Source organism: Canis lupus, chromosome 6 (assembly GCF_048164855.1).
Source record: "Canis lupus baileyi chromosome 6, mCanLup2.hap1, whole genome shotgun sequence".
In the NCBI taxonomy this organism is placed as follows: domain Eukaryota; kingdom Metazoa; phylum Chordata; class Mammalia; order Carnivora; family Canidae; genus Canis; species Canis lupus.
In genome coordinates, this window is record NC_132843.1 from 75,967,868 (window position 1) to 75,991,412 (window position 23,545).

The 23,545-nt window shown below is 37.5% G+C and overlaps 1 protein-coding gene and 1 long non-coding RNA gene across 5 annotated transcripts in view; one reads left to right on the forward strand and one right to left on the reverse strand.

The window, feature by feature from the left end:
• The window catches only part of LOC140635950 (uncharacterized), a 46,972-nt gene that overhangs the window by 3,904 nt on the left and 19,523 nt on the right, over positions 1-23,545 (reverse strand). For 2 of the 4 annotated variants that reach the window (XR_012033300.1, XR_012033299.1), the window contains exon 3: positions 737-1,148. The exons of the other annotated variants lie outside the window; for them this stretch is intronic. This is a non-coding gene — a long non-coding RNA (uncharacterized lncRNA). The remainder of the gene's footprint in view (positions 1-736; positions 1,149-23,545) is intronic. 4 annotated transcript variants of the gene reach the window in all.
• Positions 11,896-23,545, forward strand: part of CRB1 (crumbs cell polarity complex component 1) — a 213,444-nt gene continuing 201,794 nt past the window's right edge. Inside the window, exon 1 of the mRNA XM_072831284.1 lies at positions 11,896-12,238. Within this exon, the coding sequence (XP_072687385.1) occupies positions 12,169-12,238 (70 nt within the window). The 5' untranslated portion in view covers positions 11,896-12,168. The remainder of the gene's footprint in view (positions 12,239-23,545) is intronic.

The window sequence follows — 23,545 nt, forward strand, 5'->3', positions numbered from 1 at the left end:
CTCTGTGGGGTCAGCCGCAGCCTGGAAGAAAATGATCCTCTTTCTGATAAACCATCAAAAGATCAATAGCAGCCTAATGCTACGGCACAGGGCTTATGTCATTCCCCTCACTTCATCTCATCATGAAAGCACTGTATCATCTCACATCATCACATCATTGAGTAGAGGAAATAAGATATTTTAAGAGAGAGAGAGAAACCACGTTTGCATAACTTTTATTACAGTACATTGTTATAATTGTTCTCCTTATTATCATTGCTGTTCCTCTCTTACTGTGCTTAAAATTATAAATAAGATTTTGAAAAAAAAAAAAAATAAGATTTTGGTATAAGTATGTATGTACAGGAAAGAACATCATATATAGAGTCAGGTGCTCTCTGTTTTCAGACAACCCCTAGGGGTTGTGGAATGCATGCCCTGCCAATAAGGGGGGACCACTGTATACAAGGTGCTTAGAAAAATGCTAAGCGCATTGCAAGCACTAACAGTAAACTGTCTGTTATTTGCAGAGTGGTGGTGGTGGTGACTTGATTTTTACAGCATAAGGTACTGGTTTAAACAGGTGTAGATATGTTAAGCTTGTAAAATCTCATGTAATTGCCTAGCATACAGTTGGTACTCATTAAATATACATTTACAGAGTAAATGACTGAGACTGAGATAGAGTTTTATTGTGGAGCTGACATCAAAGCTTGTGCTTTTAATCCCCCTCCCTCGAAATATCTCCTCTACTTACCTCCGGCCAATTAATATCACTTTCTCCCAAAGCAGTTGCATGACGACTCTTTCTGGCTTCTTTTAAGTCTCATTTTCAAAACATTCTGTCAGAAATTCCTTGAAAGTTGTCCCATAGAGTTAGCTTTCTCCCCAAGTTTTCAGGGCAATATGGGATTTTCCAATTTTTTAATGTGTTTTTAAAAAGTCATTCCATAATTTCCTGGTTGACCCTTTCATCTTTTAGCAGGATGGTCCTTAACCTCCACGTGTTTGAAATCCTTTCAAACTTCTTCTTGTGATTTAGTTCTAATTTCAAGGCATTATGGTCTGAGAATACGCAGGGGACGATCCCAATCTTTTGGTATCGGTTCAGACCTGATTTGTGACCCAGTATGTGGTCTATTTTGACGGGATGAGCACTGGGTGTTATTCTATATGTTGGCAAGTTGAACACCAATAGAAAATACATTTATAAAAAAATAAAAAGAAATAAGTCATTCCAGTTGGTGTTGTGGTAAAAGAAAGAAAAAGGAGAGTTAGATTATCTACTTATTGCCAGTTTACTCCACATCTACTATGGTAGTATTTTTCTCTATTTGGGATTTTTATCAGTTACCAGAACTTGAATTGGGTTAATATTTAGAGCAATTAATATTTTAAGGTGATACTGATACTTGACTAATGGAATTGGAATCTTTCTGAATGTGACTCATATTGGACCTAGCCATCCAGTTTGTTTATAACTTCGATCAGCAGTCAGTAGACTTTCCTGGTAAAGGGCTAGGTAATCAATATTTTAGACTTTGTGGACTATATGGTCTCAGTCACAAATATTCCACTCTGGCATTGTCGCATGAGTACAGCCATAGACTCTCTGAATGCAAATGAACAGGGCTGTGCTCTAATAAAACTTTATTTATGGACACAGATATTTGAATTTCATGTAACTTTTGCATTTTACATGTCACGAAACATTATTCTATTCAAATTTTTTTCCGACTACTTAAGAATGTAAGAATCGCTACTTAGCTTGCAGGTTACTTAAAAATAGGCAGCTGTTGAGAGTTGCTCTGCAGACCAGAGTTGTTATTCACCCTCCCCCTGCCCTCGATGACTGCAATCCCTATTTTCTAGAGGATCTGATTTTATCCATCACACCAGCTGGAATTATCATTCTTAAGTTTAAACTACTAATCGGATTCTATCATTTCCTTCCTTATAGATACTTCATTGATTCTCCAAACTCCTTGGCCTGACATTCCAGGTCACAAAATCTGCTGTAAGTTTACTTCTTTTAGACTATCTTTCAATATTTTTCTCTTAGCATCCCTTGGCCAAGACAGTTATTTGCCAATTCCACAAATATGTTAAGCTATTCTACTTTCTCCTAGGCCTTGAATACCTTTATCACACTTTGCTACTTGGCATATTTTTACTTATTCTTTAAATGTCTATTTAAAATGGCATCTCAAAAATAAAAAAAAATTAATAAAATGGCATTCTTCCATGAAGTTGTTTCTAAATATTCAGGCAGAATTAATTATCTTTGCATTCATGCTTTCATGGCATTTTGAACATGTTTTAAAATGTCTATCTCATTATGTTATAATTCAATGTATTTATGATTATCTACAGCAATTTTAGTATGAGCCCTTAATGTGAGTTTTTTTTTTTTATCTTCTTGAAACCTGGTATATATTTACAACTTGATGAATGACTTTGAATGCTACCACAAAAGAATTAGATTTGAATTACCATGTCCATCATATTCACACAAGATTTGCTTTATTATGAAGAAACAAAAAGATACACAGAACATTTTGGAAGGAAAGTGGTGTATGGGTTTGTCATTTTGCAGGGCAAAGAATCACTTGGCAAATTAGAAATCATTCTAAAATTTGTTTGTTTTGAATATTTTTCTTAGTGGGTTTGAATTTTTAAGGCTACACTTTCAGTTGCCAAAATGATCAAGGTTTTAAAGAAATAACAGCTCTTTGTTGCTGTTAGCTTCTACTACCACTTACAGGGAGGCCTGGTGAGATCAAAATTCTAAATCTGAGGTTTGGGGAGGTTTTTTTCAGTAATAGGTACTTGGGCACAGAAATATTCTCAGAGCTCATCCCAAATGTGCTAGGGCTGCTAATGATGAAAAAGCTTCAGGCAGCTATTGATCCAAACTCTGAGCCTCCTTTCTACTCTTTTCAGCTTCCAATTCATACATCCTCTCTACTCCTCCACAGAGAGGCCAGATAAATTTATCTATAGATACAAGCATCATTCCAGGGAAGAAAGCCACAACACATGCATTTGATAAAAAGCTTCCTGGAGACTCTACAAGCCTGAGAACCTTGTGATTATTCACCTTGGGATGGCAACCCCCCTCAAAGACCAGGGTCAGCACATGAATCCCTTTGTATCCCTTTGCCCTCCTTTGTCATGAATGAGGCACGCAAAACTCTATATAATCATCATTCATATCAAGATATAAGAAAAATTTACTATGGCGTGCTAAAGTTTTCAGTCCACTAAGGATTTTAGAAATTGATTTTTATATCATTAATGAGAACTAGTCAGAATTGTTCATATTCTTTTCTTAATAATGTCACAATAATTTATGGTGTGAACAGAATTTTGTTTTTTTTTTCATATTGTCTCTCCTACCTGAATCCCAGCCTCCATTGCTATTTCTACTTCTGTGTGGTGGTGATAACTGAATGAAGAGAAAAAGCAAAAAGGCCTCATCTGTTTTAATTGCTGAGTAGGGATGTAAAATAACTAGAACCAGGACTGCCACTTGAACTAAAAAATCAGTTTTTAAAAAGGTGTCTTTATATATCTTTAAGTGAAATAAAATAATTTCTAAAGGCAATTACAGGATTTGAAAAAAGGAAGTTCATATATGTCAATAAATTAATCAATGAGTTGTTTTATCTTATTATGTGACCTTTATAATTTATAATATTTATGCTCTCTCTACAATTCTAAAAAATATATCCCAATTAAACTTTTGCAGAACTCAGTACCACAAATAAGTACATTTAAAAAATATCCAGTGCAGGGCACCTGAGTGGCTCAGGGGTTGAGCATTTGCTTCTGGCTTACTCGGGGTCGTGGGATCAAGTCCCACATTGGGCTCCTCGCATGGAGCCTGCTTCTCCCTCTGCCTCTGTCTCTGTGTCTCTCTGTGTGTCTCTCATGAATAAATAAATAAAATCTTAAAAATATATATCCAATGCATTTGCAGTGAGATTTTTCTTCAATGGGGACTATTTTTTTTTTACATGTCATAATGTACAATGATTTATTCGTTAGATTTTGTTGTTGTTGACGTTTAAAAGTCTCTTAAGGATACTCAAGCTTGTCATGGATTCTTAATTTTTTTTTTTCTCTTTAGGCTCATAATGGCCATTTGCTCCTTTTGGCTGCCTGCATCCACTTCCTCTCCCTTTGAAAGCAACATTGTAAGTAAAAAAAAAAAAAAAAAAAAAAAGGGCAAAAAAAAAGCAAGCAAGCAACATTCTAAATTCCTTTGGAGGACTCTTCACTTTGCCATTTGGTGTAGTTTGGCAGTACTCCACGGCAAATCAAGGTGTGCTGTCCTACCTGAGGTATGCTACTCTGATTCTCTCTCTCCCGCCTTTGACAGATGGGAAAATGAAATTCACTCAAGTGATATTATCCTGATAAAATTGTGTGATTTTTCTTATCTTGATTCTGCACTACCATAGACTCCACTCTATTCAAACCTATTCTTCTGAGTTCTTATCTAATGTCTATGAGGCATTAAATACGCTGCCAATAAATTCTTTGTTTCTTAAGGTAATCTATTACTTATAATCTAATAACTCTTTCTTAGATATACCTCTTAGTTGTTCACATCCTGGTTAAAAATGAGCATCAGTAATTGTAGGAAGGAGCCCACAATTGGATGTATCTCAATTACTGTCACATCTGCCTGTTTTAGAGGAACAGATTCTCTTGCCTGTCCATCAGCTGCTTGATCCCAGCTTGCTCAGCTATAGTCACAAGGGAACTTCCAACGGTAGACTAAGCCTTATAGAGCCGCTGCCATTTTTAGTCGAAGCAGTAGACCTTGGGAACTGGAATTAGTCTGGTTGCCCTTGGAATATTCTCTCACGTGATTATGAAGCTTGTTCTTTCACTTTAATTGCTAGCATATCTTTTTCTGCTGACTTGTTTATTTTTTCCTAGGCCTGAGTCCCTGTTTTGAACACAACCCTTGGGCCTGGGGCCCTGAACACCCTAAATATATACTCTCCACTATGACCTAGCCCAGGGCCTTAGAGCATGAGCACTGGCTGGATTTCTGTTCTAAATGGACCAACTTTAAGCCTCCTGCCTCCGGGGCATGATTTTCTTTAGCGCTGTTGTTGTGCCATGCAATCTACCACATAAGCTTGAGGAAACATATGTTCTGCTATGTATTAATTTGCATCCAATCCATTCCCTATAGTTGTGTGTGTGTAGGCTTTCTGGAGCAAAATACTTAAATAACATGACAATACATTTTATATTTTCACATTCTTTCAAATATTCACATTGCCTGGCTTTGAGACTCAAAATAATACCATACTTCTTTGGCTTTACTGTCTTTATTAAATATCCCAGTATGCAAGGCCAGAAACCTGGGGATCATCTTTTATGCCTCCTTCTCCTGTACTCTTATTCTCTATCAATATCTAAGTCCTACCAGCATCTCTTAAATTGACTCCTTCTCTTTAAGAGTGTCCAGTACTCCAGTTTAGATCCTTGTCTCTCAGACAGGAAAAATATTGCTGGCCTCATACTTGGACTCTTTGCCTTCAATTGTTCCCTTTCAAAGCTTTCCTCCTCCAATTTATATACCATATTTAACACCATGCTTAAAACACTCTTAGGTCTTGGGACTTACTGAAGTAGATTGGTTGTATCACCTTCAAAGCATTTAAAATGCAGATTCCTGGCCCTCCCCCAGAGAACCTAATACAAAATAGCCAGTTTGAGAAAGCTGCTCTACTAGATGGTGTCCAACCTACTTACCTTGGCTTTTCAAGACTTGACTACTGTATTCCAGCGCAGCTTCATTCTCTCTCATTTTCCCACATTCTTTCTACACTCTAGTCAACTATGGATCTCTACACTCACTATAACGTTTCATGACTCTAGGCCTTGTGTTATACCTTCTAGGTCTAGGACATCCCCACCTCTCCTCTACTTCCTTATTCAGATCATTAATTTAGATTCATAGTTTAAGATTTATCTTAGGGTCCACTTTCCCAAGGGAAGTTAGTAGCATTTTCTCTACACTTACTGCTTTCTTGCATAACTCTTTTTTTTTTTTTTGCATAACTCTTTTATTTGGTATATAACATATTATACTTGAGGCAGATTTACAATGGCTTAAAGGGTCTGCCAAGAACCAGTCTCCTCTTGCCTTTCTGACACCTTCAACCAGCATTTTCCTTACTCATTCTCAAACCCATCAAGGATGTTCCCACCTCAGATGCCCTTGCTGCTATCCCTCCCTGGAAGTCTCCTCCTAAAGAGTTAGGGGTAGGGATAAGGTTACTTCTGCTTATTTCTCTACTTCCTTCAGGTTTCTGCTTATATCTCATCTATTAGCAGGTCTTCCTTGACCACTCTATAAAAATAGTAATCCTCCACCTGCCTAGCATAGCACCTGATGTTTCTCATATGCCAGTTAATTTCTTTCCATAGGGCTTACCACCTGAAATACTTTTATTACATATTTATTATTATTATATTTTTCCTACTTCTATAAAAGTAGTCATTTTGTCTATTTCATTTGCCAGCACCTAGGACCATGTGAGCCTGGTAGTCAATGCTCATTTTTTTTCTTAAGTAAATCTCTTCGATTAGTGAAACGGATCAGGCTAGTAACAAGGAGACTGGTCTATATAAATAAGTCTAGATTTAGTCAACTAAAACAATGACTTCATCATGAACTAAAAAGGAGATTTCAGTTAGAATGAATTAAAGGCATTGACTTTTCTAAACTATTGTAAGAACAACTTGTTTTCCATATTTAATGTGTGGTTGTGATAACTCATGTATTGATGCAGCACATTCTTAAAGTTGGTATTAGTCTATTTTTTAAAGATTTTATTTATTTATTCATGAGAGACACACACACACACACACAGAGGCAGAGACATAGGTAGAGGGAGAAGCAGGCTTCATGCAGGCAGCCTGACGTGGGACTCGATCCCAGGTCTCCAGAATCACACCCTGGGCTGAAGGCACCGCTAAACTGCTGAGCCACCTGGGCTGCCCGATATTAGTCTTTTTAAAGCAAAGAAGTTGAATTGCTATCTACCACCTATCTAATCTGTCATCTATCTACCATATATCTATCAACTATAACTATTATTATCTAGTTACATACTCTACAGAAAATATATTTTTTACAAATATTCTACACAAAATTTAAAAATTTCAACTTTATTCACTATTTTGGATGTTACTGAGTGCCTGAATTAATCACACCTTTTTATTTTCTGTATTTCCAATGCTTTGACATCTAGGACCTTTTGCTGACCTTAGAGAGACTGAAGGACTGTCCCTCCCAGGACTAGCCAATTCCTAGACATAAGACTCCCTTGCAAGCACGTCTTTCATATATAAACAATTAATTCAGAGCACACCCCTCATCACTTGCTTTATCAGACTCTTATACTCCAGACCACTATTCTTTTGCCCAAATAACCCCTGAGTGAGGTATCAGACAACTAGAAACAGCCTCTACCCCCCAGAGCCTGCTAAAATTATTCAACTTAAACCTGCTTACCCTGTCTCACCTGTTCCTGCAGAAATCACAAAAAAGGCTTTTGCCCACATTTTTTCCCCTTCCTCTGTCTGTTGACTGACCATGGTGTTTCCCTGTCTGTCCCTGAATAGCTTGACATTTCCTCTCCTTTTAGGCAGTGTGTATAACAAACTATCTTTTCAGTGGCAACCATCCATTCATCTATTGGCCTCACCATACATGAATAACAATAAAACTTATATTCAAAACAGTGCCTTTTTAACATGTTATATGTTTGTGTGTCTTTGCTTGGATTTCCTACAATGACGCAAGGCTTAAGTACTAATGTTTTATTGTAGATTTAATCCCAGAGCAGAAAGAGTGAGAAAAGGGATAAATGAGAGAGAGAAAAGGATGGGAGAAAATATATAGGGTACTTTCCTTAATTGTCTCTTGCTTAGTAAGTCACACACAAAAAACATTATTTTATTCTGTCTCTACTGGGTTCAGACTTGGTAATAAGTATTTTTCTACAGAGTTATTCACTGAATCTAGATTTCTATATTTATTTGCATAGAATTATAAGAAGTAATCTCTTAAAATTTAGCAATATTCCTTTCTCTTTAATCATTATGTCTCTCTTATCATTTATGATTTTGTTATTTGTTTCTTCTGCTTTTTGATCTTTTCCTTGATTAGCAGTTTTTTTCTTTTTTTTTTTTGTAGTATGTTGGGCTCTGTAAAACAGGAGACTCAGCATATACTCTAGGGGGTTATTATATGAGGGTCAACTGATCTGGAAGCATAGAGAGGGGGTAATAGAGCTTTACTCTGGAGAAGTCAGTGACAAGAGATGAAAGAATAAGTTGGACCTGGTTGTGGGTGGGAGAGGTGGGGGTAGATTAGTCAGCTTGGGAAGACGATGGTTAAGCATGAGAGAGACATGAGGATATTAAACCAATGCCTGAAATCATTCTTCTCCATTCTTGTGAGCATATATTATAATTTGTGTGAAAGAGATGGCCAGTTGTTCTGGTTATTGTAGAAGACCAATTGCCTATGGCCTGTGGATCATCTAATAGAAAATTCCCTTTCATTCCCAGTTGCTCTGGTCTACACTTGTCCTAATTGTCCTATGTGTCCTCAACTCCTTATTGTTAAAAGACCAGGTTGCCTGGAAGGTTTCCTCAAAACAGAAGATGGAGCTTTTGACTCCTTGTGGGGCTATGATGTTGTAAAAGAGAAAGCCGTAGGGTACTAGGTACTCCTGGTTTAGTATTTAATAGAGTGTCTTGTTTCCCTTTATATTGTTTCTCTTATACTTGTAAGGGAATGTATCTACTTATATAGACTATAGGTAATGCTCATATCAAATTAATGCTAATTTTATTTAGTTGAAGATGAAATTGAACCAGCAACTAAAATCCATTCATGAAATCTAGCTTTCTTTTTTGTTTTTATAGTCTACAATTTTTCCAAATCTGAAACAAAGTTCAAAAACAAATGGAAAGCTCCCTAACTAAGTCAACATTATTGGAAAATGACATTGTAAATATTGATAATATATAATCAGAAAACAGTAAGATGAATGGAAAAGAATCAAGGTTAAAATATTTTTTTCTAGATTAAAAAGCAGTTCTTCTTTGAATATATAGATTTTAAACTCTTATGATATGAAATTTTTGGATAATGTTTACAAACAACCTTTACTTAGGAAAATAATTGATATTTGAGAAGATCACTGAGATCTTCATCAGTCAAATTACGGATTTACAAATCAAATCTAGACCCAAAAGGGTTCCAGTAGTGTAAAGCTATCTAAAAAGAGATTCTATCTCTCTTGAGGAATTATTTAATATATAATTTTTTACATTCTCAAAGCAAGAGAAAACTACTTTCTCATTTTCTCTATTAAAAAAGAATTTGGGAGGCACATTAGAAGTCTTTGAAGAGAAAGCACTACTTAGTTCCCCTCCTAACTGCTCATAAGCTTCTTAAATACCTTTGTGTCAAGATAAACTTTATTAACCCACAGTTTTCTTAGGCTAACCTCAAATCTACTTTCTTGTAATTTCCGCCAATTGTTTCCAATATAGTCTAGATCTAGTCTGATCAGCATTCTCTTTTATATTTAGAGACTTCCATATCCCACTGTCTGAATTCAATCTCAGACCCATATCATCTGTTCCTCTAACAGATCAAGACCATTAATCCAATGGGACCTTATTTTCTTTTGGTCAGTTAATCACTTTCCTTAATACACAGCTCGTACCCATTGTCTCTCACAACCACTTAGAAGTCCCTCCGTCACTTACTCTTCCATCCTGAAAACCCCTATTTCTGGAGTAATCCCTTGGTTTGCTAGATATGCTTATACACTGGCATTCCTTTTGCTGCTGGCAAGATCATGCCAGTGTGTTTTTTTAGCAGCATTACAAATGAACAAGACTGCAGTTCAGTGGGACTCTTCCCTTCCTGCTGTTATTGTACCTGGTAGCTGACATTTTCAATGATTCTTCATTGAAGGACTTAATATCCTATTTTCTTCTGTTTGAGGCTTACTCTCATTTGAATACCATTTTTTCCACCTCCCCAGGAAGCTTGCTCCATTAAGTATCCTTATCTTTTTCATATCTTTAACTTTACTAGTTCCTTCTCTCTCTGTCATGTATTTCAGTGTTAAAAAGAAAGATTTCCACCATATATCTCCTTTTAGCATTGTCTCTCCTACCCTTTTTCCTTCACAACTAATTTTTTGGAAAGTGTAGTTTGCATTCACTGTCTCTACATTCTAACCCTCAAATCATTCATAAATATGACTGAAGCTTGAATTCTATCCCAACATTCCATTGATATTCTCTCATAAATCTCCTTACTGCCAAATTCAACTGACAATTTTTGGTCTTTGTCAGACTTAATTTTCCCACAGCATTTTCATTGCTTATAACTCTCCAACCTGATCCTCTTTCTTTTCTTTGCTTCCATTATATACATTCTCCTTATTCTTCCTCTTCAACCTCTGACTTACTATCCTCGTATCATTAAGTACTGGAGTATTGGTGTTCTCTAGAATGTGGCTGTTGGCTTTTCCCCTTCCCCTTCCCCTTCAGGCTGTGACACCTGAGACAAATTACTGAATGTTTGTGTTTTTATCATCTTCATAATTGAAAAAATTAGAACCTACCTCATAGTATTATGATGGAGATTAAATGAGAGAATGCATACTAAGGCCTTAGAAAGCGTCTGACATATAAGTGACTCAATGTATTATATATTGTATGACTATTCAGATAAGGGAAGATTTAACATTGAAAATATAAGAAATTATCCCCAAATTAAGTTATATAATGACTTTTCTGTAGAGTCTTCAATAAGACAAAAAGCAAGGGTCACAAAATAAGTAAATGTGTGAAAGATAGTAAATTTTTAAATTAACACTTTATAATGAAAAACTACAGGCAACTTAAAGGACAATAAATATATTGGGAGAAAATATTTTCCATACTTACATCTTACTAAGAATCAAGATCCAAGATTTATAAAGAAATGCTACGACTATATAAATGAGAAACAGGACTAACAGAAAAGTAAACAAGATACATTGCAAATCACTGAAAAAAAATGTCAAAAAGATAATCTTTCTAAATATGAAAAATATGTAAAATGAAAATGTCATTTCATTATTAATTTTTAAAGTTATACAAAAGCAGAATAAATAGTATGATGAACCTCATCATGCCCAATAGCCAGCTTCAAAAATGATCAACAAATGGCCAATCTTGTTTCATAGTCACTCCTCTCTCCATTGAAATTTAGAGATAACCTTTTACTCTTTGATATTACCAAATGTTGAGGAAAGTACAAAGAATAGGTTCCTTCACACATAGCTGAGAAGAATTGAAATTTTGTGAAGTATCTATTAAACTAAAAATTGAACACAATATAAACTCCCAAATTTCTGCTTTTTTTTGGCATTCGCCCTAGAGAAACTCTTTTTAAAAATTCTTCTGCATTTGGACAAACAAGCGTGTAAAATGATTCCTATTGAATTATTATTTGCTTAAAGAAAGTTGGAAACAATACTGATTCCCTAAAAAGGATAAATAAGCTATGATACAACATATGTTAAAAAAATAAACTATGGTATGGTACATCCATACCATGGGATGCCATGTGGCATTAGAAAGTGTGAGCTAGATAGATTTCATAATGTGTCAAAATATCTGAGACACATTCCTGAGCGAAAAAAGCAAGCTGCATGAAAATACGCATAGGATGATATCATTATTTTTAAAAAATGGGAAGAAAAATAATTTTTATATCTGTCTATTAACTATCATCTGTGTATCTATCAAACTACATTCTAGAATGGTATAAAGCAATCTTCACAAACAATAACAATGGAAGAAAACTATTAGAAAAGACCTGAGACGGGGATGAATCCAGTCCAGCATGAAAAAATCTGCACCAGGTTTGAAAAATCACCCCATCCTCCCATGTAAGATGCTTAGAAGCTTTTTGAATCTAAGTCCCTGTATTTTCCAGCGAAGTAGCTGTAAGAGGGGTAGAGGCAGGGATGGCATCCAGAGACTCTGGGGCACCGTCTCCTTTCTGAGTCAGACAAAGGTCACAAGCGGACTTGGACGAGACCACCGGCAACACATCAGAGTCCTCTGAATGAGACCATGGCGCTTATGAAAATGAACTACTTTCTCATCTTCTACCTCAGTTTCTCACTGCTCACCTACATAAAAAGTAAGCTTTTCCATTTATCGAACTTTTGGCACTTTTTCTGACTTAAATGTTTCTAGCAAATAGTTGATAATGTTGCATGTGCTACAGAATACAACACTTGAAAAAAAGTACAAAGAATTTGATATAAGCAAGTGTCCTGTGTTAAACAAGTCAGTGTGAATAATATTCTGATTCTATGATTTCCACTAACTAGACATAGAAAATGTTCTTTTTTAAGCCTTTTCAGTAGTGGTGAGCAGGGGGTTGAAATGGCTACATAAAAAAGAAGGTATTTTGTTGTGTTTACAATTGTACACAATAGACTTGGCACTTGACAATGATATCCTTTAAAAGGAAGTTCATCATGAGCTATGTTGCATTTTATTCCCAATACTATGTGTTTATCTTCACTTTTCAAGAACTTTATATTACCATGTTTGCTCTCATAATCAAGGGGATAGTTTTAATTTTTCTCCAAGAGTTCAAAGCACCAGAGAGAAATGGGTTTCCTTTCTATTGTGTTTGCTTCTGTTTTGTAAACGAAGATATTACAGTCCCCCAAATAAAAACAGAAGTGATGTTTCTAGGGTATCTTGTCAGATGTATCGCAGTGTAGAAAATCAAAGGACACTGAATGGCCTCAGCTGTGTGTTTATGAAGGACAGTAGCTACTGAATACATTTAAAATGAAGACAGGCAGAGTGTGTGCTTGTCAAAGGGGCTGTGTGATTTGTGTCTGTTGAATCTGAATATCAATAAGGCAAAGCACAGAGCAGCTGCCATTGAATAAGATGACTTGGCATTAGCAAGCACTGTTGTCTAATCTGGGTCACCTTCTGTAGCCAGTGAGATTGTTACTTGTTTAGTTTACATCTGAGCTTATAGCAGAGGCTGGGTAAAGAGAGGAGTAGATTTAGTAGGTAGGTAGCGGAAGACAATTACCGAAAACCCAAGTCAAACTTTAAATAAGTGAGCAGTAAAATTTACCTGATTGCAATATACACTTGTGTGCATGTGCACAACACACACACAGACACACACACACACACACACGGGACTTTGGGTTTTTTTTTGGTGATGTGTTTGTTGAAAATAGTTATTTAAATAATTATTTCTCTTCCTTGAAACTTCAAATGGGTCGCATGCAATTGAAGTGAAGAAGGGAAGTGTTATGTTGAGATGTACGGATGGGAAAAGAAAGAAAGCAAAAGAAATAAGATGCATAAAATGCAAGGTGAAGTGAGTTTGCAGTACATTTTAGAGCAAAAAACTTTGTCATGTCAATGCAATATGTGTTAAAATATCTAGCATTTGCTGCAGTTAGCTTTTAAGGAGATGATTATGTAACTTCTAAGGCACACATTTTTTTTAAGGGTCATAATTATGAACCTATAATTACATACAAATAATTATCTCTGAACAGGTGATTTTATTGTTACCCTCTAAGTACGTTGTAATTATTTGATTTATTCTCTTAGCACACTATTTCTATCATTTGTTTTTTAAACAAATTTGAAGTTCCATTTAGTTTAATTGTTAAGCAGGCCAACTTTTATCTGTCTTAATATACTTGCTGGCAAGATGTGATGATACTGCCTTCCATGTTAAAACATACTTTAGATGTTTTTTTTGTACCTGACTGTAAAACTTTTACAACCTGGCCTTAGTCTTCTTTCCTACCCTTTACCTCTTAGTACTCTTGAAAATATTCCAGTCAAATGAACAAAATAATAGCTAATAGCATAAGTGTTGAATGTGTTAACATTCAATATATGCTATATTTCACTTAATTCTCCACAAATAGATACTATTATAATCATTGGCATTTTATAGAATGAGACCAAGACTCAGGTCACTATATCGGTGTATCTCAGCCTTTGATGCCCATCAGAGAGCTGAAACATTTGTTGGAGATGCAATCTCTCAAGAACAACCCCAGATATTTAGTATGTCTGGGGAGATCAGAAGCCTGTAATTGATCTAGCTCTTGATTTCAAATGCAGGTGATCCCAAGTTCTGCATGACCCCATAAATCTTTCTTGAGAACATGATGATGTAAGGAATCATTTAAATTGTAAAATCCAAACATCTCTGTCTCCTCAAAGGGATTATTTAGGAGAGAAGGTAAGCAATATGTCTTGCAAGCATTATACTTAACCTACCTGTCAAGTAGAACATGTCATTAATTCCATTTTATAGCTGAAGAACCTGAGGCACGTACAAGTTTAGTTACTTGCCCAAGGCCATACTACTAGTGAGTAGTGGAACCAGGACTAGAATCCAGTGGTCGGTTTTGCATTTTATGCTCTTAGTTTATGTGTGGTGATTCCCTTGAAATGATAACGTGGATGAGCCTTAACGCACTGCTCAGAATTTAATAAGTACGTAGAAAATTTTAGCTATTAAGAGAGTATTCATTGAATGAATCAATGATTCTTCCTCTTGAATTTTGAAATACATTCCCTTGGATCTGAGAGATAAGAGCCATCTTTGGCTCCAAACTATATTTTTTTAAATAAGTGGTGCCTTGCTCTCCTATCAGGGGCACGCCGTTTACATTGTTTGTCCAATGTCCTACACTTTTTATTTATTTCCTTCCGGATGAGCACATGGGGCATGAAAACTATCAGAACAGAGTGCGGGAAGTGATATTCACTTGCGCTTCCTGAGCATGCAGGTATTCCCCTTCCCATGGAGTTGCAATGAATTTGCTATTACTGTCTCAGTTGTTTTCTTATCTGTTCCACAATTTGTAAAACTTGTTCTCATGTACAGAATCAGCTGAATTTTAATAATTCAGGAAAAGCTATTATATTTTTGCTTTTGATGTATTAAGAGAGAATTTTATTGGAGTGAGACTTTCCTATAGTTCATTACTGGGGGCTGGTTTAAATAATGAGAGCACTTTGTAATAACTCTCTATGCAAGCTTGACATATGAATCTGTTGTGAAGGGTTTTAAAGTAACTACTACAATGAAGCAACCATGAATCAGAAAAGTCATTTAGGGCTATATTTTACTAGTGTTTTATACATTTGGAGGTAAACTGAATATTTTCGATGTAAATGCCACATTTAGACTAAAAGTAATTGTTTTAACCCATCTTCAAAGGATGGTCATAGTATGTACATAAAACATGGTTTGGCAAACAATTATTAAAATTATTTAAATAACTTCAGTGACTTTGGGGTACTATCAGTGTTCTAGAATCTTCAGAAATTATTAAGTAACTGAATTTGAATAGAGTTAAAGAATACTTTCTTTTCAATCTGTCTCTAGTATAAAGAACAAGTAGAATCTATAAAGATATGATATGATTTATCCAATCTTAATGCCATTATCAAGAAAGGCTTGAGTTTGCTTAATGAGGCGAGAAGGTTGATGTTATTCATTAGGGAGTAATCACCCACTCTTCTTTAAAATTCTACATGTGTGGAGACGTTTAAAAGTTTGGTATTCACTATATTAGCTAATATCTTTGCAACAGCATGCTGTAAATTGCCTACATAATTATTAGAGAAAAAGATACATTTGCTCTTCATAAAATAATTATCTCATCAGCTTATTACAAAATGGTTTCTACTTCATGAAGATTACTCACTGTTCCCTAAATAATATAGCAGAATTAATTTTAGCTTTTATATTTTGATACTTATCTTAGGTGAATCAAACTTTTCAGAAGAATTACTTTCTTTTCTCTCTCTCTCTCTCTCTCTCTCTCTCTTTTTTAGAATAAGGGGAGGGGAAGAGGGAGATAGAATCTTACACAGGCTCCATGCTGGGCACAATCTCATGGGTTCAATCTCATGACCCTGAGATCATGACCTCAATCTAAATCAAGAGTTGGACGCTTAACCGACTGAGCCACCCAGGTGCCCTGCATTCTTTTTTCTTTTTTTCATTTTTGGTGATTTTCACAAATTATTATTAATGGTATTAAAATACCATATTTTGAAATTAAAGTGGACAAGAAAAATCAGTTTTTAGCTCTCTTTTATTTTTTATTTTATTTAATTACTTTATTTTTTTTTAAAAGATTTATTTATTTATTTATTCATGATAGATGTAGAGAGAGAGAAAGAGAGAGGCAGAGAAACAGGAGGACGGAGAAGCAGGCTCCACACCAAGAGCCTGACGCGGGACTCAATCCCGGGACTCCAGGATTGCGCCCTGGGCCAAAGGCAGGCGCCAAACCGCTGAGCCACCCAGGGATCCCCCACTTTTTAGCTCTCTTGTAAATTTTACTGCTGATTTATCAGCAAACCTGAGAAGCCCAATTTTCTCCATTTAGATAATGAAAATAGAAATAGAATTCTTTCACATTCACATCATCTCTGGTCATACCAGGTTCAGCTTTGAGACCTATACTTAACATTAATTACACTTTACGTTTATTTTCCATGGCATCAATATTTGGTGTTGATTCATTTTTTTTTTTTTACCAATGAGATTACACTTCATGACTCTAGGTACCATGGGGGTTTTGCTTATGTATCCTAAACCAGTGGGAGGCAACTACATAACTCAGGGTAGTCACTCATGAAACAGTTATTAAATAAACAAATTTATGAGGCAATTTTTATAACATTTGCTATAAGAATTGAATACCTTCCCTTTTCATGACATTTTTGCATGATTTTAAAAATTTTTACATTAACTTTTTTATAACAGACCTTATTATTTTAGAATAATTTTAGGTTCACAGAAATATTGAGAGGATGGTACAGAGGGGTCCACTATACCCCACACAGATAGTTTCCTCTATTCTTAACATCTTACATCTTACGGTTGATTTGTAGCAATGACCCAATGTTGATGTATTATTAACTAAAGTCCATGGTTTCTTCAGATTTCCTTTGATTTTTCCAAATATCTTTTTTCCTATTCTGGTATCCCATCCAGGATACCACATTGCATTTAGTTGTCCTATATCCTTAGGTTCCTCTTGGTAGTGGAGGAACTCAGGCCTTCCTTGTTTTTGATGAGCTTGACAATTTTAAGAAGCACTAATTAGGGGATCCCTGGGTGGTGCAGTGGTTTGGTGCCTGCCTTTGGCCCAGGGCGTGATCCTGGAGTCACGGGATCGAATCCCACATCGGGCTCCCTGCATGGAGTCTGCTTCTCCCTCTGCCTATGTCTCTGCCTCTCTCTCTCTCTGTGACTATCATCAAATAAATAAAAAAAAATTTAAAAAAAAGAAGCACTAATTAGGTATTTTATAGGATCCTCCAGCATTGGAATTTATTTGCTGTTCTTCTCATGGTAAGACTGGAGTTATTGGCCATTGAGAGGGAGACCACAGAGGTAAAGTATCATCTCATTACATCATATCAAGGATACATACAATCAGCATGATATATGACTGTTGATGTGGACCTCAACCACCTGGGAGGTGGTATTTGTCTGTATTCTACATTTAGGAAGGAAGTCACTATACACAACCCACACCTAAGAGTGGGGAGTTATGTTCCCCCTCTTGGAGGAAGAATATCTACATAAATTATTTGGACATCCCTGTCTTGTTCCTGATCTTAGGGGAAAGGCTCCCAGTGCTTCCCCATTGAGAATGATATTTGCTGTGGGCTTTTCGTAGATGGCTTTTAAGATGTCGAGGAATGTTCCCTCTATCCCTACACTCTGAAGAGTTTTGATCAGGAATGGATGCTGTATTTTGTCAAATGCTTTCTCTGCATCCAATGAGAGGGTCATATGGTTCTTGGTTTTTCTCTTGCTGATATGATGAATCACATTGATTGTTTTACGGGTGTTGAACCAGCCTTGTGTCCCAGGGATAAATCCTACTTGGTCATGGTGAATAATTTTCTTAATGTACTGTTGGATCCTATTGGCCAGTATCTTGTTGAGAATTTTTGCATCCATGTTCATCAGGGATATTGGTCTGTAATTCTCCTTTTTGGCGGGGTCTTTGTCTGGCTTTGGAATTAAGGTGATGCTGGCTTCATAGAACGAATTTGGAAGTACTCCATCTCTTTCTATCTTTCCAAACAGCTTTAGGAGAATAGGTATGATTTCTTCTTTAAACGTTTGATAAAATTCTCCTGGGAAGCCATCTGGCCCTGGACTCTTGTGTCTTGGGAGGTTTTTGATGACTGCTTCAATTTCCTCCCTGGTTATTGGCCTGTTCAGGTTTTCTATTTCTTCCTGTTCCAGTTTTGGTAGTTTGTGGCTTTCCAGGAATGCGTCCATTTCTTCTAGATTGCTTAATTTATTGGCGTATAGCTGTTCATAATATGTTTTTAAAATCGTTTGTATTTCCTTGGTGTTGGTAGTGATCTCTCCTTTCTCATTCATGATTTTATTAATTTGAGTCTTCTCTCTCTTCTTTTTAATAAGGCTGGCTAATGGTTTATCTATCTTATTAATTCTTTCAAAGAACCAACTCCTGGTTCTGTTGATCTGTTCCACAGTTCTTCTGGTCTCGATTTCGTTGAGTTCTGCTCGAATCTTTATTAACTCCCTTCTTCTCTTGGGTGTAGGATCTATTTGCTGTTTTTTCTCTAGCTCCTTTATGTGTAAGGTTAGCTTTTGTATTTGAGTTCTTTCCAGTTTTTGAATGGATGCTTGTATTGCGATGTATTTCCCCCTTAGGACTGCTTTTGCTGCATCCCAAAGATTTTGAACGGTTGTATCTTCATTCTCATTAGTTTCCATGAATCTTTTTAATTCTTCCTTAATTTCCTGGTTGACCCTTTTATCTTTTAGCAGGATGGTCCTTAACCTCCATGTGTTTGAGGTCCTTCCAAACTTCTTGTTGTGATTTAGTTCTAATTTCAAGGCATTATGGTCCGAGAATATGCAGGGGACAATCCCAATCTTTTGGTATCAGTTCAGACCCGATTTGTGACCCAATATGTGGTCTATTCTGGAGAAAGTTCCATGTGCGCTTGAGAAGAATGTGTATTCGGTTGAGTTTGGATGTAAAGTTCTGTAGATATCTGTGAAATCCATCTGGTCCAGTGTATCATTTAAAGCTCTCGTTTCTTTGGAGATGTTTTGCTTAGAAGACCTATCGAGTATAGAAAGAGCTAGATTGAAGTCACCAAGTATAAGTGTATTATTATCTAAGTATTTCTTCACTTTGGTTAATAATTGATTTATATATTTGGCAGCTCCCACATTCGGAGCATATATATTGAGGATTGTTAAGTCCTCTTGTTGAATAGATCCTTTAAGTATGATATAGTGTCCCTCTTCATCTCTCACTACAGTCTTTGGGGTAAATTTTAGTTTATCTGATATAAGGATGGCTACCCCTGCTTTCTTTTGAGGACCATTCGAATGGTAAATGGTTCTCCAACCTTTTATTTTCAGGCTGTAGGTGTCCTTCTGTCTAAAATGAGTCTCTTGTAGACAGCAAATAGATGGGTCCTGCTTTTTTATCCAGTCTGAAACCCTGCGCCTTTTGATGGGGTCATTAAGCCCGTTCACATTCAGAGTTACTATTGAGAGATATGAGTTTAGTGTCATCATGATATCTATTCAGTCTTTGTTTTTGTGGACTGTTCCACTGAACTTCTTCTTAAAGGGGAATTTTAAGAGTCCCCCTTAAAATTTCTTGCAGAGCTGGTTTGGAGGTCACATATTCTTTTAGTTGCTGCCTGTCTTGGAAGCTCTTTATCTCTCCTTCCATTTTGAATGAGAGCCTTGCTGGATAAAGTATTCTTGGTTGCATGTTCTTCTCATTTAGGACCCTGAATATATCCTGCCAGCCCTTTCTGGCCTGCCAGGTCTCTGTGGAGAGGTCTGCTGTTACCCTAATACTCCTCCCCATAAAAGTCAGGGATTTCTTGTCTGTTGCTGCTTTAAGGATCTTCTCCTTATCTTTGGAATTTGCAAGCTTCACAATTAAATGTCGAGGTGTTGAACGGTTTTTATTGATTTTAGGGGGGGATCTCTCTATTTCCTGGATCTGAATGCCTGTTTCCCTTCCCAGATTAGGAAAGTTTTCAGCTAGAATTTGTTCAAATACATATTCTGGCCCTCTGTCCCTTTCGGCGCCCTCGGGAACCCCAATTAAACGTAGGTTTTTCTTCCTCAGGCTGTCGTTTATTTCCCTTAATCTATCTTCATGGTCTTTTAATTGTTTGTCTCTTTTTTCCTCAGTTTCCCTCTTTGCTATCAACTTGTCTTCTAGGTCACTCACTCGTTCTTCCACCTCGTTAACCCTCGTCGTTAGGACTTCTAGTTTGGATTGCATCTCATTCAATTGATTTTTAATTTCTGCCTGATTAGCTCTAAATTCTGCAGTCATGAAGTCTCTTGAGTCCTTTATACTTTTTTCTAGAGCCACCAGTAGCTGTATAATAGTGCTTCTGAATTGGCTTTCTGACATTGAATTGTAATCCAGATTTTGTAACTCTGTGGGAGAGAGGACTGTTTCTGATTCTTTCTTTTGAGGTGAGGTTTTCCTTCTAGTCATTTTGCTCAGTGCAGAGTGGCCAAAAGCAAATTGTATTGGGAAAAAGAGAAAAAGAGAGGAGAGAAAGAAGGAAAGAAAAGAGAAAGAGAAAAAAAAAGGGAAGAAAAGAAAAAAAAACGAGAAAAAAAAAAAGAAGAAAAAGAGAAAGAAAAAGAAAGGAGAAAAAAAGGGGGTGGGGGAAGGAAACAAATCAAAAAGCAAAACAAAACAAAAACAAAAACAAAAACAAAAACAAAAAAAGAAAGAACCACAGGGGAGTATCTTCTGATTCTGTGTTCTTTAAGTCCCTTGGCTTCTCCTGGAAGTTGTCAGTCTAGCTGATCTTCTGGGGGAGGGGCCTGTTGTGCTGGTTTTCAGGTGTTAGCAGTTGGGGGAGCTGCTGTGCCCCTGCCTGGTGCAGGGCTCAGTGGGGGTTGTTTACCCCGTGAGGCCGCAGGAGGAACAGCCCCAGTGGCCGGGCAGCTCTGGAAACCTGGATTCAGCTCCGGCAGGAACTCCGGAGCTCTCCGTCTGCAGGGCCTGGAGGCTCCGGGGCGGGGCCGCTGATCTGCTCAGCTCGGGGCAGGAGCGTCCTTGCTGTCCTGGGCCCTCCCGGCCTCTGCCTGTCCCGGGGGAGGCGGGATCCTGGGCTGTGTCCCGGCGCCCTGTGCTCCGGAGCCTGCGCTGGTGGATTCGCGCTCCCGGGCCGCGCAACCCCCTCCGCGGAGCCGCCGCCCGAGCCCCTCCGAGCTGCTCCTGGAACCGCGCAGGCCCCTCCGCACGGAGCCTCTTCCTCTGCCCGAGCCCCTCCGAGCTGCTCCCGGGGCCGCGCAGCCCCCTCCGCGGAGCCGCCGCCCGAGCCCCTTCAGCTGCTCCGGTCCCGCCGGGTCCCCCCGTGCGCGCTGCAGCCCTTAGGGAGCTCGGCGCACTCTCCTGGGCGCGCAGTTGCTGTTACTGTCCCAGGGAGCCGGAGGGCATCCTCGCCCTCCTGGTTCCTGCTCCCACTCCCCACGAGCCCCTTTCCGCCCGGGAAGGTCGGTGCAGCTCCTGCGTCTCCGGGACGGGGCTCTCCTGTCCTGGGGACACTCGCCCCGGCCTCAGCCCGGCTCCTCGCGGGCCCCTCCCCCTTGGAGGCCTTTGTTTCTTTATTTCTTTTTCCCCGTCTTCCTACCTTGATAGAAGCGCGAACTCTTCTCACTGTTGCATTCCAGCTGGTCTCTCTTTAAATCTCAGGCCGAATTCATAGATTTTCAGGATAATTTGAAGGTTTTCTAGGTAGTTTGGTGGAGACAGGTGATTTGGAGACCCTGCTCTTCCGCCATCTTGCTCCTCCCCTCCATAAATTATTTGGGATTCTTCTGCATGAGAGATTTGATTCTTCTTGTCCATTTATTTATTTATTCAAGCATTTATTGATTTCAGCATGGACTCATGTTATTTATTTTATACTCTAGGCTATAATCTAATACTACTTTATTTGTTACTCAAATTGTTCCAGCTTTGGCCACTCAGTGCTTTCAGTTGGCTCCTGTCTTCTTTTAGCTTACAATGTGTCAATGTGAGGTGCTTTTTTTCCTTGAAAACTACCTTACTTTTTGGCTCTATAAGATGTTCCAGACTTACCTATTTATTTCCTTCCCCAGCCCTAGCCTATGCCCTTATTCCAACAGGCTCTGGTTCCCTCGTACTAGAGAATGGCATAACAAACCAAGACCTAAATGTAAGGCATGCTTGTTGCGACTAGGGTGTCATTTGTCTTAGACCACCTCAGCTGACAGAGGATAGAAATACATGTGTGTATATTATTAGGTATATATGTACATCGGGACATATCAAGCTAAGTAGGAGTTAGTCCTAATGCCTCTAACTTTATTATCACATGGGTTGGATTGTTCTAGCTTCCTCCTCTTGCTTATCTGTAAATTCCCACTCTAACAGTGAGAAATTTGGTTTCTATCATCTGCCATCCATTTATTTATTTAAATTCACTATAGTTTAAAAAGTATATAAAATTATAGCAGCATCAAATTCTTCACCCATAATCCTGTAAAAATAACTCTATCAGTTTGCACACAGCACTTATGTGAATTTACATTTGTAATCTTAAAACTCTGCTTGTTTCCAATGATACTTAGGTCAGCACCTTTTGCTTCACCCTCTTCTGTGTGATTGTTTCATACATTTATAATACAGTTAGCTTGTTGTGTCACAGTCAAATTCCTTTCAGGGATCCCTTGACTTTTGAAAAGATTTTTTAAAATTTGCATACAATAAGGTTTTCCCATTGTGCTCTAAATTTCTGTAGGTTTTCACAATATGATACATTATAATATACAAAATAGTTTTCCTGCTCTCAAAGTTCCCTGTGCTTTACTTTTTTTGAACTCCCTTTCCTGCCCCAATCTGTAGGCAATCACTGATCATTTTATTGTCTGTAGAGTTTTATCTTTTACAGGATGTGATATAATTGGAATCATAAAATCAGACGAGCTTCTTTCAAAGCTGCAATATTCATTTAAGGTCCTCCATGTCTTTTTGTGAATTGACTCATTTTTTTTCTTTTTTCCTTAAAGATTTTATCCATTTATCCATGAAAGACACAGAAAGAGAGAGGCAGAGACATAGGCAGAGGGAGAAGTGAGCTCCCCATGGGGAGCCCAATGTGGGACTCTATCCCAGGACCCCTGAGCCAAAGGCAGGCACTCAACCACTGAGCCACCCAGGCATCCCAACTCATTTTTTTAAAATCACTGAATAATATTTTATTGTATAGATGTACCTGTTTGTTTATTAATTTGCCTATTGAAAGTTACCTTGGTTTTTTTTTTCTAGTTTTTGGCTACGGCATTAGTTTCCCTAAGGTAGCTGTGGTAAAGCTCTGGGTAGCTTAAACAACAGAAATTTATGCT